Source organism: Pistacia vera, unplaced genomic scaffold (genome assembly GCF_008641045.1).
Source record: "Pistacia vera cultivar Batoury unplaced genomic scaffold, PisVer_v2 Contig846, whole genome shotgun sequence".
NCBI classification, from domain to species: Eukaryota; Viridiplantae; Streptophyta; class Magnoliopsida; order Sapindales; family Anacardiaceae; genus Pistacia; species Pistacia vera.
In genome coordinates, this window is record NW_022196719.1 from 127,007 (window position 1) to 141,580 (window position 14,574).

General features: G+C 34.1%; 1 protein-coding gene across 1 annotated transcript; it reads right to left on the reverse strand.

The window, feature by feature from the left end:
• Positions 1 to 365: 365 nt before the first annotated feature.
• Positions 366 to 10,685, reverse strand: LOC116118504 (probable quinone oxidoreductase). Its single transcript, XM_031404487.1, has 18 exons — positions 10,426 to 10,685; positions 9,807 to 9,980; positions 9,374 to 9,555; positions 8,785 to 8,890; positions 8,553 to 8,629; positions 7,971 to 8,058; positions 7,097 to 7,292; positions 6,025 to 6,151; positions 5,814 to 5,894; positions 5,582 to 5,683; positions 5,372 to 5,467; positions 5,044 to 5,118; positions 4,158 to 4,277; positions 3,306 to 3,434; positions 2,364 to 2,441; positions 1,661 to 1,747; positions 819 to 905; positions 366 to 714 (listed from the first exon to the last, which is right to left on the reverse strand). The coding sequence occupies exons 1-18, from the start codon at positions 10,478 to 10,480 to the stop codon at positions 664 to 666; spliced, it is 1,911 nt and encodes a 636-aa protein (XP_031260347.1). The 5' UTR covers positions 10,481 to 10,685; the 3' UTR covers positions 366 to 663.
• Between the last annotated feature and the right edge of the window lie 3,889 nt (positions 10,686 to 14,574).

Here is a 14,574-nt window from a genome sequence, read left to right on the forward strand (position 1 = left end):
ACCACTTGCTTTTTTCGATTTTCAATCGATTCACTTACTGAAAATCAACTCAATCGCCACTATGGCACTTACCTGCATTCTCTCTTCAAAAGCTCCAACATCTCGGCCTTCAATTGTTCGTCAATCATTATCTCAATTTCTAGGATTTTCGGTGAACAGTGAAATAGGTAATCCGACTCAATGAAAGCCTTGGGTCCCGGTTCAACCGGTTGGGTCGGTCTGGATTTTAAAACAATGGTCTAGAATCTTAAATCGAATGTTAGTCGTAAAGACTAAAGAGGCGTCTTTCCCATCGTGATTATACATATGAAAAATCAATCATGGGACGAATGCATGAAATTTCAAGAGAGTATATTTCCATAGAATTCAAGTAATAATGGGTATAAGATAAAATTCAACAAATACTGTGGCATCAGTTAATAGCTCAAGCCTCAAAGTTTGTACATCCAATGTTTTCGTTTAACTTATTGTTTCAAAATTTTATTCTTGCAAGATACAAACACACTTGTTTATTTAGTGGCTTACTTGATTTGACCAACTATAAGACAGATAAGGATATGCATACAGTAAAAGCCTGATCTGAATCTTCCTTTCTTTGTCTAAACTTATTGTTTTGTATTAAGAATTGCTTGTAGAAGGATGATTCAAACAAAAGTTAATTACTCATAACTTTGCCATTTGTTGACTGAAAGTTGGATCTACACAAACAACCACCTGCAAAATTTTCATTAAAGTAACAAGCACATAAATTAGCAACAGAAGATTGTCGACGCTTTTAATAAACAGAAGGTAGACATAGAAATAAGTACAGTACATACCTTGCCGACACTTTTACCAGAATGAAGATATTCAACTGCATCTGCTACAGAATCAAGACCTATAAACCTTTTTGGGTCTACAGAAACCTGTAACAATTATACATAAACAACTGAGACACTCAGACCTCTTCTTTCGACCATAATACTCTTTAATGGAAATCTAACACTGGCAGTGACTACTGCAAAGAGGACAGCTTGAAAATAGGTCCATAAAACACAAGCCATTTACATCTAACATATATAACATTTATGCTACTGCAATATGATAAATACAAATATTATTAATCTTCAAGATGATAGCATTAATGAATAAAAATTAATTAGAGAATACGAGATGCATGATTGGTATGTTTGAGTTGAACAATTGTTTACTTATGCAAAATAATGTAAAAGCTGACCATCGTTCTAGAAATAATAGTAGCATGTACATGCAACACCAAAAATATGTCTTATAATCTGTCAGATTGGTTCATGTTGCCCAATCAGAACTATCGACAGGTTAGTCTTCCACGGTACTAAAATAAAAAATTCTAAAAAAAAAATAAAAAATTACAAGTTATTATATTTCTAGTCATACAATTTTTCATGTGATCCCAATGGCAGATGGATTCTCAGTTGACATTTCAGTAAATTTTAAAAAATATATGCATCAGATTTTAACAAAACATAAGAATTCTTTTATTTATTTATTATTAAGTATATGTGAGAAGAGAAAAAAAAAAAGTGATTTTACATCAAAAATAAAGGGGAAACATATTTTAAATCACAATAAAAGAACTGATGTCGATATCATCTTAGACATTACTATACACAGTCCATAACCGCAAGCCAATGAGGATTACCTTAAGCTTTCCTGTAGAGTAAAGATTGATGAGTCTGTCCAGATGCTGTTGCCACAGGTGAGCATATTGTACCAAGAAAAATCCAGCCTGAAAAACATCAGCAACTTTAAAACAACCATACAAAGAAATCCAATGTTCTTATAAATCCTCACAAGATATTCTACTAGTGGTCCATTTGGTTGATAAGCATCGAGAAAAATAAAAAACAAAAGAGGATCTGGAAGTCCATAACTTAACAACTAAAATTTGAGACTCAAAGCTACTCAGAAATGGCCCAACCATATTATTTCTACTGAAGAAACTCTCATATGTGCCACCAAAATCACCTAATGGACTTGTTATGTGGATAAATACATGGAGGATCTAGACAAAGGCCAGCTTTCTTTTTCCCTTTTTGTGGTTATAACTTATTTAGTCTATGGAATAGTAAGCTTAAAACAAAAGACCTCTTGGTAAAAGTTTTAGATGTTAGGAAATGACTTAACCATAATATTTAAATTACTAAGAAGTAAAGACGAGCATTCGAGACATTTATTGTCGTAAAATCTTTAATATCGATCTAGCATGCAAAATTTCACTAGATATGATCTATAAACATCCCGTCAATTTCAGAAGTTAAAATGCGACAATGCATCTGAAAGAAAATATATCCAATGAGAAAGGAGCAGTGGCAGCATAATTTCATCATTTAGCAGCTACATACCACAGTTTGGCTTTTTGCTAAAATCTTTTCACATAGTCCAGTATAATTTGATGGCTTCCATCCTTTTTCTCCTTGATACTGAAACAAAAATGAAACATTTATAGGCCGTAGACCAAAAAGAATAAACAAATCCAAGAACAGCTTCACATATAAAAATAAAAATTAAATCAAAGAAACTTAAGAAGAGAATGCTTATGTTACTAGATATAGATTTAGAATAAAAACAGATATGGATTCCAATGAATTATAAAGTATTTTTTAACTTAAATCACAATTTATAAGGTAAATCCATGGAAGACATGACATTTCTACTCTTCCAAAGTGGAGACCATTTACAAAATATGTGGTGGAGTAGTATGCAATCAAAAATCTTAAGAAACCACCGGATAAAGTCCGTCAAAAGGCAACAATTCAATTGGATACATAAGCAAACTAGTAAATGAATAAATTAACATGATAAAACTTCAAACACAGCTATGTATTTTCAACTCTGACTCTTAAGAAGTTAGTAAAGACCCAGTTGATATCTTCTGAAGTTCAGTGCATCTCCTTCCCAGGCTTACATGCCTCTGATCCAACATTCAATTTATCAATGGCAGCCAACAACTAACTCTATCATTAACTCCTACAATCTTGCCAAAGTGGTTTTGAACTGATGATCAAATCCAAAAATCAAAATTGGAAAGAGCAAAAACTTTAAATTGAAATGAAATTGTCTATCAACTTTCAGGAAACCTTTGAATTTTTATTTTATTAATGATGTATCAATTTTTGTATACAAATGGAATGCTACAGTGATGGATAAAACAATAATAATGCAGGCAAAGAATGATGAGAAGTTGTGAAACACTACAGAAAACAAGTAAATAGCAAATAAAAAAATAGGAACTATAAACTTCAGTATGACACCATTTTGATGAGATGCATTTCAGAGAAAACAACCTGGGAAATCATTCCAATCACAATGAGTCGTCCATAGACTGCCAAAGCATTCAAGCACAAATTAAACATGTCACCCCCAACAGATTCATAAATGATGTCAAAACCTTTGGGAAACTCCTTCTTTAGAACCTGGCCGAATCAAGTCATAAATCATAAGCAATCTCTACATAAGAACATAAGATTTGAAGCATTTAAAATAATAATTAAAAAAAAAAAAAAAAAGCAGGAACAAATCATCACATTGTTTATTGGAATAAATAAGATTCAAAAGTGTGAAAAGACATATTCTGGTATCTAAGACCATGCTCATATATGGGATCAAATCCTAGGACATGCTTCGATGGGCAAGATAATTTGACATACAAACAAGCGAATCCTTAAGTTCCTACTAACATTATTTGAAAGTTTCAAACAGGTTTGTTCTACTACAAAAAGAAATTATAGGAAACAAAACGCATGTTATTATCGAAGAAGAAGAGAGACAGCAGTGGACCAGGTGTCCACAACAGCAGGAAAACAAAAAATCAGTGGAGAGAAAATTCTAAAATCCTGTAATGGCTAAGCTGAAATCTTGCATGTGATTTTAAGATATTTGACTTTGTAATGATATTAAAGGCCAATGAATGTACATATTTGCACATGCACACATGTAAGTTAATGCTGAAAAAACATTTCTAGAAGCCTATGGAAAAAGAAAAAAAAAATCATAAATAAAAGTGCCTAATTGATCCCACTGTTGAATCAACTAACTCACTGCATCAAAAATGAAAACGTTATCTCAGCGCACTAATTCCTCCCAATAACAGAAAACAGTAAGAAGATAGAAAACTGAAACAAAAATTACAGACGTACAGATTTGATATCTTCAACTTTATAATTTATGACACGATCAACTCCTAGGTCTTTCAAAAGCTGCGCCTTTGTCTCTCCTCCACATGTTGCCACCACTGTATTTCCTGCTAATTTCGCAAGCTGCAAATGTAGCAATTCGTTACTAGTACGCTTGGTCAGCCATGAAAATAAATGCAAAAACATTGACTTGAGTGTACAGAAATCAATTTTGACTGTGACCCAAAAAAAAAAAAAAAAAAAATACCTTTACAGCAATACGAAGTCAAATATAAGATGAACTGATGGATAAGCTGGTCAATAGAAATATGCTATGTCTTCAACAATGACATAGATAATGTCAGTATGATCATAAATTTGTCCATGCATTAGAACCTCATGTGTTTTTAAGTACAAGTGACCTTCTGCAATTTACATCAAGAAGTAAATTTTTCCTAGGCTACAACTCCAACCTCCATTCTCCAGCATGGTAATCTTTTTTTCTCTCACCTAAATTACTAGAAATCCTCAAATTTAGTAGCCCAGGGATATATACCATGCCTACTAAGAAACAATGGTAGCATTTTCAAGATCAATAAAGTGTTGCACAAGAGCTACATCAAAAGGACCAGAGAAAGTATATCAGCTCCAAGAATTAGACTGTCAAAGATAAAAAAAATAATAATAATAATAATACCCACATAATGAGAATATAAAAAAATTATTCATCACATAACACATGATTTAACACATGATTATTGCACTTTATTAAATAAAGAAAATAAATGAATTACCTAACTAGTCTAGAATAAGGATGGGCACAAACTATTGCAATAGCTGAAGAAAATTTCATATTTGTACTGAAACAGAGTAAAACATGTATGAGAGGATAATTATTCTGAAAGTAAACCTGGACAGCAAATTGCCCAGTCCCTCCGGCAGCAGCTGTAACAAAAACTTTTTGCCCAGATTCCATCCGCCCAGCCTAAAAGTTCCAAAAGGAATTGTCAGAAGTGAAATGTATTACTTAATGAAGGCTATATTACATATATCAAACATGATAAAGAATACCAAAAGAAGGAATATAGAGAATAAAAGCTGAAAAAAAAAGAAATGAACGAGTATAAATATTCACGGATGTGATGACAAAAGAACCAGCTTAGAACATTTGTGTTTGTGTGTGTGCGCATGCATGTAGAAAAATCAGCACTCAGAATTGGAAAGTATATGGAACATACCTTTTCTAGAGCAATTGATGCTGTTAGTCCTGAAGTAAGCATGGCAACAACTTCTGGATCTGGTCTGGCCACAGGAAGGATGTGTTTGGAATGAACCTAATTCATGGGATAGAATCCACAATCGATGAACTTTATAGCTGAAATAACTGAAGCAATTTTACAATTAATTAACATGTGGAAACTTGAAAGAAATTTACAACAATAGTGTACCGTGGAATATTCAGCATAACTGCCAAAAACCATGATGGCAGCCGGAGTGCCAACTTTCAGGTCAGAGACACAGTCCCCTACTGCTGCAATTATTCCCACTGCCTGTAAGTTAACCATGAGTAGCACTAGGTTTACAAGGGTTATGTCTATAAAAAACATGATCAACCATAGCATATCTACAAATTAAGTTGCATCATTACACCATGACATTCAAAATATAATCTTTATGCACCTCAAAGCCAGCATCAAATGGAAGACGAGAACCAACAGTATTGGTGTTGCCAGAGAAATAACGACCTGAGCTGAAATTAACCTGTTCAGGAACTTTACAGATCAGAGATATCCACTTAATTGAGAAGGAAAGAGAAATGAAACGAGAGATCTTATGTCCAACAAATAAAAGAAAAAGTAACACAATAATTATTTTCAGGAGTCAGACTTACATCACTAGCATTTACTCCAGCATAAACGATTTTCAGGAGAACATGATTTGGTTTAATGGGTAATCTCAATGGAGAGCGGACTTTGCCGGTTGCATTTCGAAAATCATGAGTCAAGGTGTGAACAACTCTGGAAAGCATGATCAAAATGAAGTTTTCAGCAACTGTCAAGTACTAATACGCATGTTACTTTCCCTCCAATAAGCTCCAAGAAAGGTAAACAACTTTAAATGAATGGTTGCTTCTGTGCAACAAATATATGGTAAAACAAAAAATTTGGAAATTCCAAACAGATAATATAATGAAGCATGAGGCGTGTGCAAAAGTAAGTTATATCTGTACATTTGCATGACCACTACTACACCATATCAAGAACATTAAGAGATTGTCACAACTGCAAGAGCTGTAAACAATTGGGCTTTCATATTATTTGTGCCATTCACTACTCAACCCACCGAAGCACTTTCTTACTCACCATATGTACTGCACTAAAACTTTGTAGAATTTAACAATCAGCGTCTTTTTTACTATTTCTTATATCTCAAATAGTCACCTCTCTTACTAATCTGACTCTCCTTATTTATTTCACAAAGAACTTAGCCATTGAAAATGTACCAGAGCTTTCAGAATGTAAGTAAGACAATGGAAAGAACCCCAGAGTATACTAGAAGAGAAAACCAAATTATGATGAATTTAAAGATTATTGGAGATAATATGGCTTGAGATGAAAATGAATATCCTAAGGAGAACTTTTAAGAGTTTTCAATGTGAAGAGAAGACAACTGTAGTGAGCTAACTTTTATAAAAGGAAAGACTATGGTGGCCATTTTGATGAAGGTAAAGCTTCACATTCAACTCATGTCAGAAAGGGCAGCCTAATAAACAACAGTCAGCACAGAAAATTCTAACATGTTAGCTTCAAATAATAGATTATTGTACCAATGCCAGATTCAGTCACTTTGTAAATTCATGTTATCAAACCAAATGACAAGTTGAATGGATTGCTTGAAATTCTACTAAAATTTCCATCACCAACCACTAAATAGAAAAGCAAAATTGACAAACTTATACTCACATTTTCTCAAAACTCTGCGGAAGTTGGATGTTAAGATTCAAAGGGGTGCTGACTGAAGACCTCTTCCTAGAACTTGAAGAACGCACCAAGTATTTTGCTTCTTCAGTTGGGGTGGGCCAATACTCCAAGCCTCTGCGATTTGTAATCCATAGGCATGAACCAGCTTTACTCTCATCGCTAATAAGCTCAAAAGCACCTAAAATTATAAAAGAATATATTTAGCTGCAAAAAGGAATGGGAAAAAAATAGAAGACTAATTGCTCGATGATCTCCTATCTTGAGTCAATTTTTACAACTAAAAGTCCTCTGACATCAAGCACCTTCTAGTAGTAGCATCAATATAATAAGGTAGCAAAGAACCTTAAAAATCAATCTGATACCAATCCAAAAAACTTATAGAAAGCAAATGGAAAATTCTGTCCAAGTTTAAACTTTTTAATAGATAGAGTTGACATCCTACAAAACACTTGACACAGTATGCTAAAGTTTATTCACACTTCATCTCTTCCCCCCAACTCCTACCACCTTCACTGCATCCAAAAGCTGATATGTGTAGTAATTTTAGCTTGAAGTTTTGGAGAAGATGAATCTAAGAGTAGCAGGAGAGTAGAAAGGCTTTGCAGATGTAGATTCTGGGTAAAGGGTTTTTGTGGAGTAGTTGAAGTAAAAAGGTGGTTACTTTGATGAGTATGTTCAGCAGATTGATGCAATCAAGCGGCAAGTTGCCCAATTTGAAGCTATGTTTCTATGCTTGATAAATATTAAACAACACCAACTTTCTTAAATAAAGCTTCCACCTACTTGTTTTAAAGAAACAAAGAATATAAAAAATTATAATCAGAACTGTTTCGATTGAAATTTATATGCAGAATACCTTTCACCACCATTTTCATGGGCACAAAGCCCCCCATCCAACCAATAAATTTAGGATCCACTTTTGAGCCCATGTCAGTTTCAACAAACTGCATCAAAAGTCATAGTAAAACCACATGAAAAGCCATAAACTCGCCCAAAAATAGCAGTGGATAGTTTATGTTGCATATAAGTAAAATAACTAGATGACTGAGAACTCATAATAGCAAATACAAGCACTACACATCATAAAATTATATACTCAAACTAAGAGTTGGGCTCCGTAATCAGTTTTAGAAAGATACTATTTCTGCAGATACTGAAAACTACAGGTTGAGACACATGTTTGATGACACCTAGATAAGAAAATGATGGCCACATATTTGTGGACCCAAAAGTCACTCTTGTAGCCTTCTTAACATGATATGACTGCAGAAACAAACAATATTTTACAGAAAAGAATATCCCAAAACCCAAATACCAAATGCAGTCCTGGCACTCAAGTTCATTTAACATATAACCATCTTACCAACCAGAAATTTCAAAAAATTGGGCAGACATCATACTAGAAAATGTCCCCAAAATGCTTCAAAACTAGAGTTACCTCAGGGCAAAGCACATTGACACGAATTCCCTGACGTTTGTAGGGAGCAAGTGATCTAGTAAATAGAACAACCCCGCCTGCAAGAACAAATTTCGTAAGTACCAAACTCTACATGCGCCAGTACATGCTTTAGGATTTTATTTGTCTATGTTGACACCTAAAGAAAAGCAAAACTTGACTAAATGCATGCTAGAATGAAATTGGTAGCATAAAGTGATAAAAGACTGTAAACCTTTTGAGCCTGAGTAGATAGGGTCCATATACATCGGATAAAGACCAGAAGACGAACCCATATTTATAATCACTCCAGGCTTTTTCATAGCTTGCATAATTCCAATCTGTTCAGAAACAACAGACGATTACTCAGAGTTACCGCATATTCCCCTCAAATTAACATAATATAAAACATAAACCCCTACTGGAGTGTAATCTTAATATCTCCAATTCATCAGGCACTTTATTCTGTTGGGATGGACAGGGGGAATGCAACCTATCTAGCATAAATTGCAAAAACTTAACCTTTACAAACAAATTTTCCACAAAAAAAAAAAAAACTTAAATAAGGTAACTGGTGAAAAGTAGAAGCAATGATATACCACAGTTTGTGTGGTATAAGTATAGAAGATTTAAAGAAGCTTAAGAACAAATGCAGTTTGGGTTTAAATCCAACAACACCATAGAATAAATACTTATGTGCGAAAAGGCTAGTCCAGAAATCTATGAGACCACATTCATTAGCAAACTACTTCTGGAAATATCAAGGTGTTAAGAGCAAGCATAAGAGAGTAAACCATGAAAGGCTTGCTAAACTTTAAGCATACCGCTCGGCGAGTGCAATCAATAATTGCATTGAGATTCACATCAATGGTGAGTCTCCAAGAACGCGTTCCATCAGTTTGATCCTTATGGAAAGGAATAGGATTGCCTATGCCAGCACTGTTGATACAGATATCCAATCCTCCATATGTTGCTACATGCTTCTCAAATGCAGCAGCTATATCTCCTGTTCATAGCATACGTATTCACATAAATATCAGAAGGGTGCCAATACTACATTATTTTGGATCAATTGCAAGCATGCGTAATGAGGAAAGTGAGCAACAGTAAAAGATTATGCAGAATTTGTATTTAGAGAGGTATATATGATTCAATGCCCTGATAAGCAAATGCCAACACTGAACAATAAAATTGGAAGAGATTTCGAGCTTCAAGAAAAAATTTATATATATATATATATATATATAGTAAACTTACTAGTGTTGGTTACATCACATCTTATAAAAATAGCTGGTGGAAATCCCAAGTTTGAATGGAACTTAGCATTCTCTTTCTCCACAAGGGATGCAACTTCCTTCCCCCTATCTTCAGAAAAATCAACAATTGTTACAAATATTCCCTTCTCTCCAAGAGCTAAGCTTAGAGCTTTACCTGCATATCGGACAGCAACATTTTACCAAACTGACAACTGAACAATCATACATCTATAAGATTCACAAAAGAAGCAAAATATGCTTTGACAATTTAAATTCCAATGAGTTTTCACCTCTTCATGACACAAAAAAATTAATAAACAGATATTCCTTCTACGATTCATTGAAATGCCTATATTTCTTTTTTATTTTTTTTTTAATAATATTACATTCGAGAATGACTACTAAAATTATCGTAGTTCAAATACTAAAGATTCAAAATTTGCCATGTCCACAGTTTTAAACTCGAGTCAACTACGTAGGTTCATTGGATTTCTGAATTTTAAAAGAAAATTACCCAATATTCTAAACCCGAATTCCAAATCAATCACTAAACAACTCAAATCACTACAGTACTGTAATCAATCAAAATAGATGTTTCAAGACTTGAGATGAATACATACCAATCCCAGAGGCACCACCAGTGACAAAAGCTGATAAGCCCGGTTTCAGTTCCATTTTCTCTGAAGTGCGTGTTGACTTTCCAGTTCGTTAAGTAATATAGGCAGGTTCTAAATATGGAATTGATTATTAAACTTGTTCTTAATCAATAATCACTTTCAAAACTAAGCCTTTGTCACCATTCTTACAGAGTTTACAGTTCGTTCACTACAAGACAGGCCTAAAAGTACAATGCTTGCGTTGCTTCCATGTATTATCCGTACTTTCCATTTTAGAGGTATTTAAAAAAACAAAAAAAACAAAAAAAAACAAAAAATTGTAAATGTCGCACTAGAGTTGTATGAAAAAAAGTTGTACGCGTAATACTCTTTTCTTCTTTGTGTTATAAGGTTGGTTACAACTTTTTCTTATAATTATGACGTGACAGTTCGTAATTAATCAATTTATAATAAATTTTATTTGACTAATTATAAATTATTACAATATTATGTGTATGAAAAAGTTGTAAATATAACTTTATTGTATTTCAAAATACCACAATCCCACGTTGAAAATGAAATACTCTCATAAGCACTTTACAAAGGAATGTGCTACATGCAAGATATAGCAAGCTTATGTTGACGTTTGAATACTAAGCTTTCTAGTTCATCATCGTGTTCTAATAATGCTAGGTCTATAACTCAATCTCATTTTTATCACGAGTAATGTTAGGTTTATAACTCAATCTCACTTTCTCCACGAGTAATATTAGGTCTATAATCAAATCTCACAACTCTAAGCAGGCGGGACCTATTTGTGCTAATAAATTACAAGTTGTCACGTCGAGGATCAAGTTATTTGTGACCAGTTTGCGCCATGAAATTTGAATTTGAAGACGGTGTGTTTCTACATTTTTTTATAACCGGGGACTTTCGAGACCCTAGAACTACCAACCAGGTAAGAGATCTTGTGGCTTCCTATTAGCACCCGAGGAGACACTTAAACTCAAAATCTTTTGAGTAATATACTTAAAAGTTTCTATCAAACCAATCGATCAACCCAAAGGTAGTTTGCATGCATTGACGTGTTTGTTGTTTCTTACCGTGCTCGATTCTGCTAATTCATGGTTGTTTGCTGCTGGTGTTTTGTTCCATCTGATTGTTCTTTGCCATCATTGATTATGCGGCAGCTGTTGCTTGTCTTTGGCGAGAGCTAGTTTCTAACATTCTATCTACCCTTACTGTCGATAACATTCTGATCCACGTCATTAATAAATCTCAGGACCAAAACATTTGAAAAATTCTACAGTACTAATTTGATTTTAGCCAAACTTTAGGGACGACAAAGTGCGTTTGGTTTATTATTTTGGATAGGATTTTGGAGATAGTATTGGATAATTGAATATGGGAGTATTACAAGGTAAAATTTAAAAATTTATAAAAACAACCCCCTAAGTTTGCTAATTTAATAAATACCCCAACATATAAAATGACAAAAATACCCCCACCACGTGCAGTGCCAGATTCCGGCCACCACTGTCGGAATCTGGCCGAAAATCGCGTTATGACACAGATCGGTCGGATCTGTGTCGTAACGCATCGTTATGGCCTTTTCCGGCCAGATCCACCACGGATCTAACCGGAAAAGGCCAGATCTATGGCCTACTATGGCTGTCGACGACCAAAAAAGGCCAAAACGACGGCCAAAGATATGGCTACCGTTTTCGGTCAACGATGGCCAAGATCGGTGAATTATCATCCAGTTCCAGTCGGTTATTCACCGTTGTGGCAGATTTCGGCTGCCACCAATAGTGGTTGCCAGAATCTGGCAAGTATGAGTCATGGGGGTATTTTTGTTAATTTTCAAAACTTTTTTCAAGGGGTATTTAATGAAATTAATAACTTTATAGGGTCTAAAAGTAATTAAAAGAATATAATAATATTTCTGAAATAATGTACCAAACATTATTTGGAGAATAAGATTATAAATATGGGTAGAAATAATATTTCTGAAATAATGTATCAAACATTATTTAGAGAATAAGATTATAAATATGGGCAGAAATAATAAGCCGAACATGTCTATTATGCCAAAAAGGTCTTTTATTAGACTACGGCAGCCGGCATCTAGCGCGTGAAACACATGCCTTGTGTATAATATGACATATAATTAAGTCAGATTTTTTTCTACTGGGTAAAATTATTAAGGCTCCGTTTGGTTCAAAATTTGGGGGTTTTGGGAAAAGTTTTTTGAAAAAAGTTAAAAAAAAGTTGAATTGGGCGGGTATTACGATGTAGGATTTGTAAATTAATAAAATACCCTATATATTTATTTTTTTACAAAATACCCCCTATAATAAAACATTAAAAGTTAACAAAAATACCCCTAACCTACCCTCAAACACCCCCAGTCGGCCACCACCACCTGAGGTGGCCGAAGTCACCTTATGGGCGCATGACCGGCTGGATCTTGCCGGTCATGCGCCGATATGGCCTTTTCCGGCCAGATCCACGGTGGATCTGGCCGGCAGATCTACGGCCAGATCTGGCCGTCAACCGCCAGATCTGGCCGTATTTGCTCTCAACGACGGCCAACAAACGGTCATCGTTGACCATCAACGATGACCGTTTGTTGGCCGTCGTGACCGACTGTTACTGCCAAAGATCTGGCCGTCAATGGCCAAATCTTTGGCCTTAGATCTGGCCTTTTCCGAAGGCTAGATCGGCGCACTACCGGCCAGATTCAGTCGGTAGTGCGCCATCCTACCAGATTCCGACCATTTTCCGAAGGTGGTGGCCGGAATCTGGTAAATGTGGATTATTGGGGTGTTTTTGTAATTTAAAAAAATATTTAGGGGTATTTAATCAAATTATCAAATTTAAGGGGTTTGAAAAAAGTTGAATAATATTGGGAGTAGTATTCCCAAAAATCTGAGTTTTTGGGTATTTTACTGTTTAACTTTTTTGGGAATACTAAAAGTAGTATTCCCAAAACTGAAACAAACGCAGTCTAAGACATAATCATTACACCTTTATTTTATTTTAAATAATTTTTTTCTTTTAAAACAAAAAATTGAATTTTACAAGTGCGTTTGTTTGCTATTTTTAACTTATTCTATTCTTATTATTTTCAAAATATACATTTATTTCCTTATTCTGAAAATATTATTATATTTTATTTGATTTTTAAAACTCATTAAGCTTGTTAATTTAACTAAACACTCTAAAAAAAGTTTAAAAATTGACAAAAAACCCCTACTCACCCACATTTACCAGATTTCAGCCATCGCTATCAATAGGTGATCAAAATCTGATATAATGACGCACTATCAGTTGGATCGGCTATTAACAACTAAGATATGATCGTAACTAGTCGTCAACGATAACTAAGGTATGACCGTTGTTGACCATCAACGACGACCATATATTTTGCCATCGTTGACAACCAAACGCCACTAAATCTGACCTTCAATTGTCAGATCTAGCCGTAGATCTGGCATTTTTGATCAGATCCACGATAGATCTAGCTAGAAAATATCATCTTGGTGCACGATTGGTCAGATCCAGTTGGTTATGCACCAATACAGCTACTCCGACCACTATCCTAAGGTGATAGTCGATTGCTGGTATTTAATGAATGAGTGAAAGTGTTTTTATAATTTTTAATATTTTTTATTATAATGGTATTTAATAAATTAATAAACTTAAGAGAGTATTTTTGTTAATTTTTAAATCTTACTTTATTATTACCACCTAACTCTTTTTTTTTTTTCGAAAATACAAAAAACAAATTAACCCCGCATCTTAATTTACCATATTACAAAACGAGGCAGACAATTTGGTCCGGTCGGGTTTGGTTATTATTTGTCTTTCTTAGTGGTTGTCATACTCATGATACGACATGTACTCAGTTGTCGGTTTTGCTGAATCCTCAAATTTTGTCCTTTCCTCATTTTTTTTGACTTTATTGCATGCCTCTCTTTGATCCCACTAAGCAGGCTTTCTTCAGCTCTTAAACAACAAAATAATAATAAAGTAAGAAAGATATTAATGTAAGGCTTATTTAAATGAATTTTCATATTTTTATAATTCTTTTTTAGGTAAGGCAATACAAAGTGTTTCCATAATCCATACCTTTAGAAAAATTTAATTATTATTATTATTTTTGAATAT

Bases quoted from the DNA above. Each gene is read 5' to 3' on its own strand.
- LOC116118504 (XM_031404487.1), bottom strand. From the start codon at position 10,480: ATGGAACTGAAACCGGGCTTATCAGCTTTTGTCACTGGTGGTGCCTCT. The intron at 8,630-8,784 runs GTTTACAGTCTT...TTGTTCTTGCAG, and splicing joins TATCTACTCAGGCTCAAAAG to GCGGGGTTGTTCTATTTACT. The intron at 4,278-5,043 runs GTTTACTTTCAG...CTACATTTGCAG, and splicing joins CTGGGCAATTTGCTGTCCAG to CTTGCGAAATTAGCAGGAAA.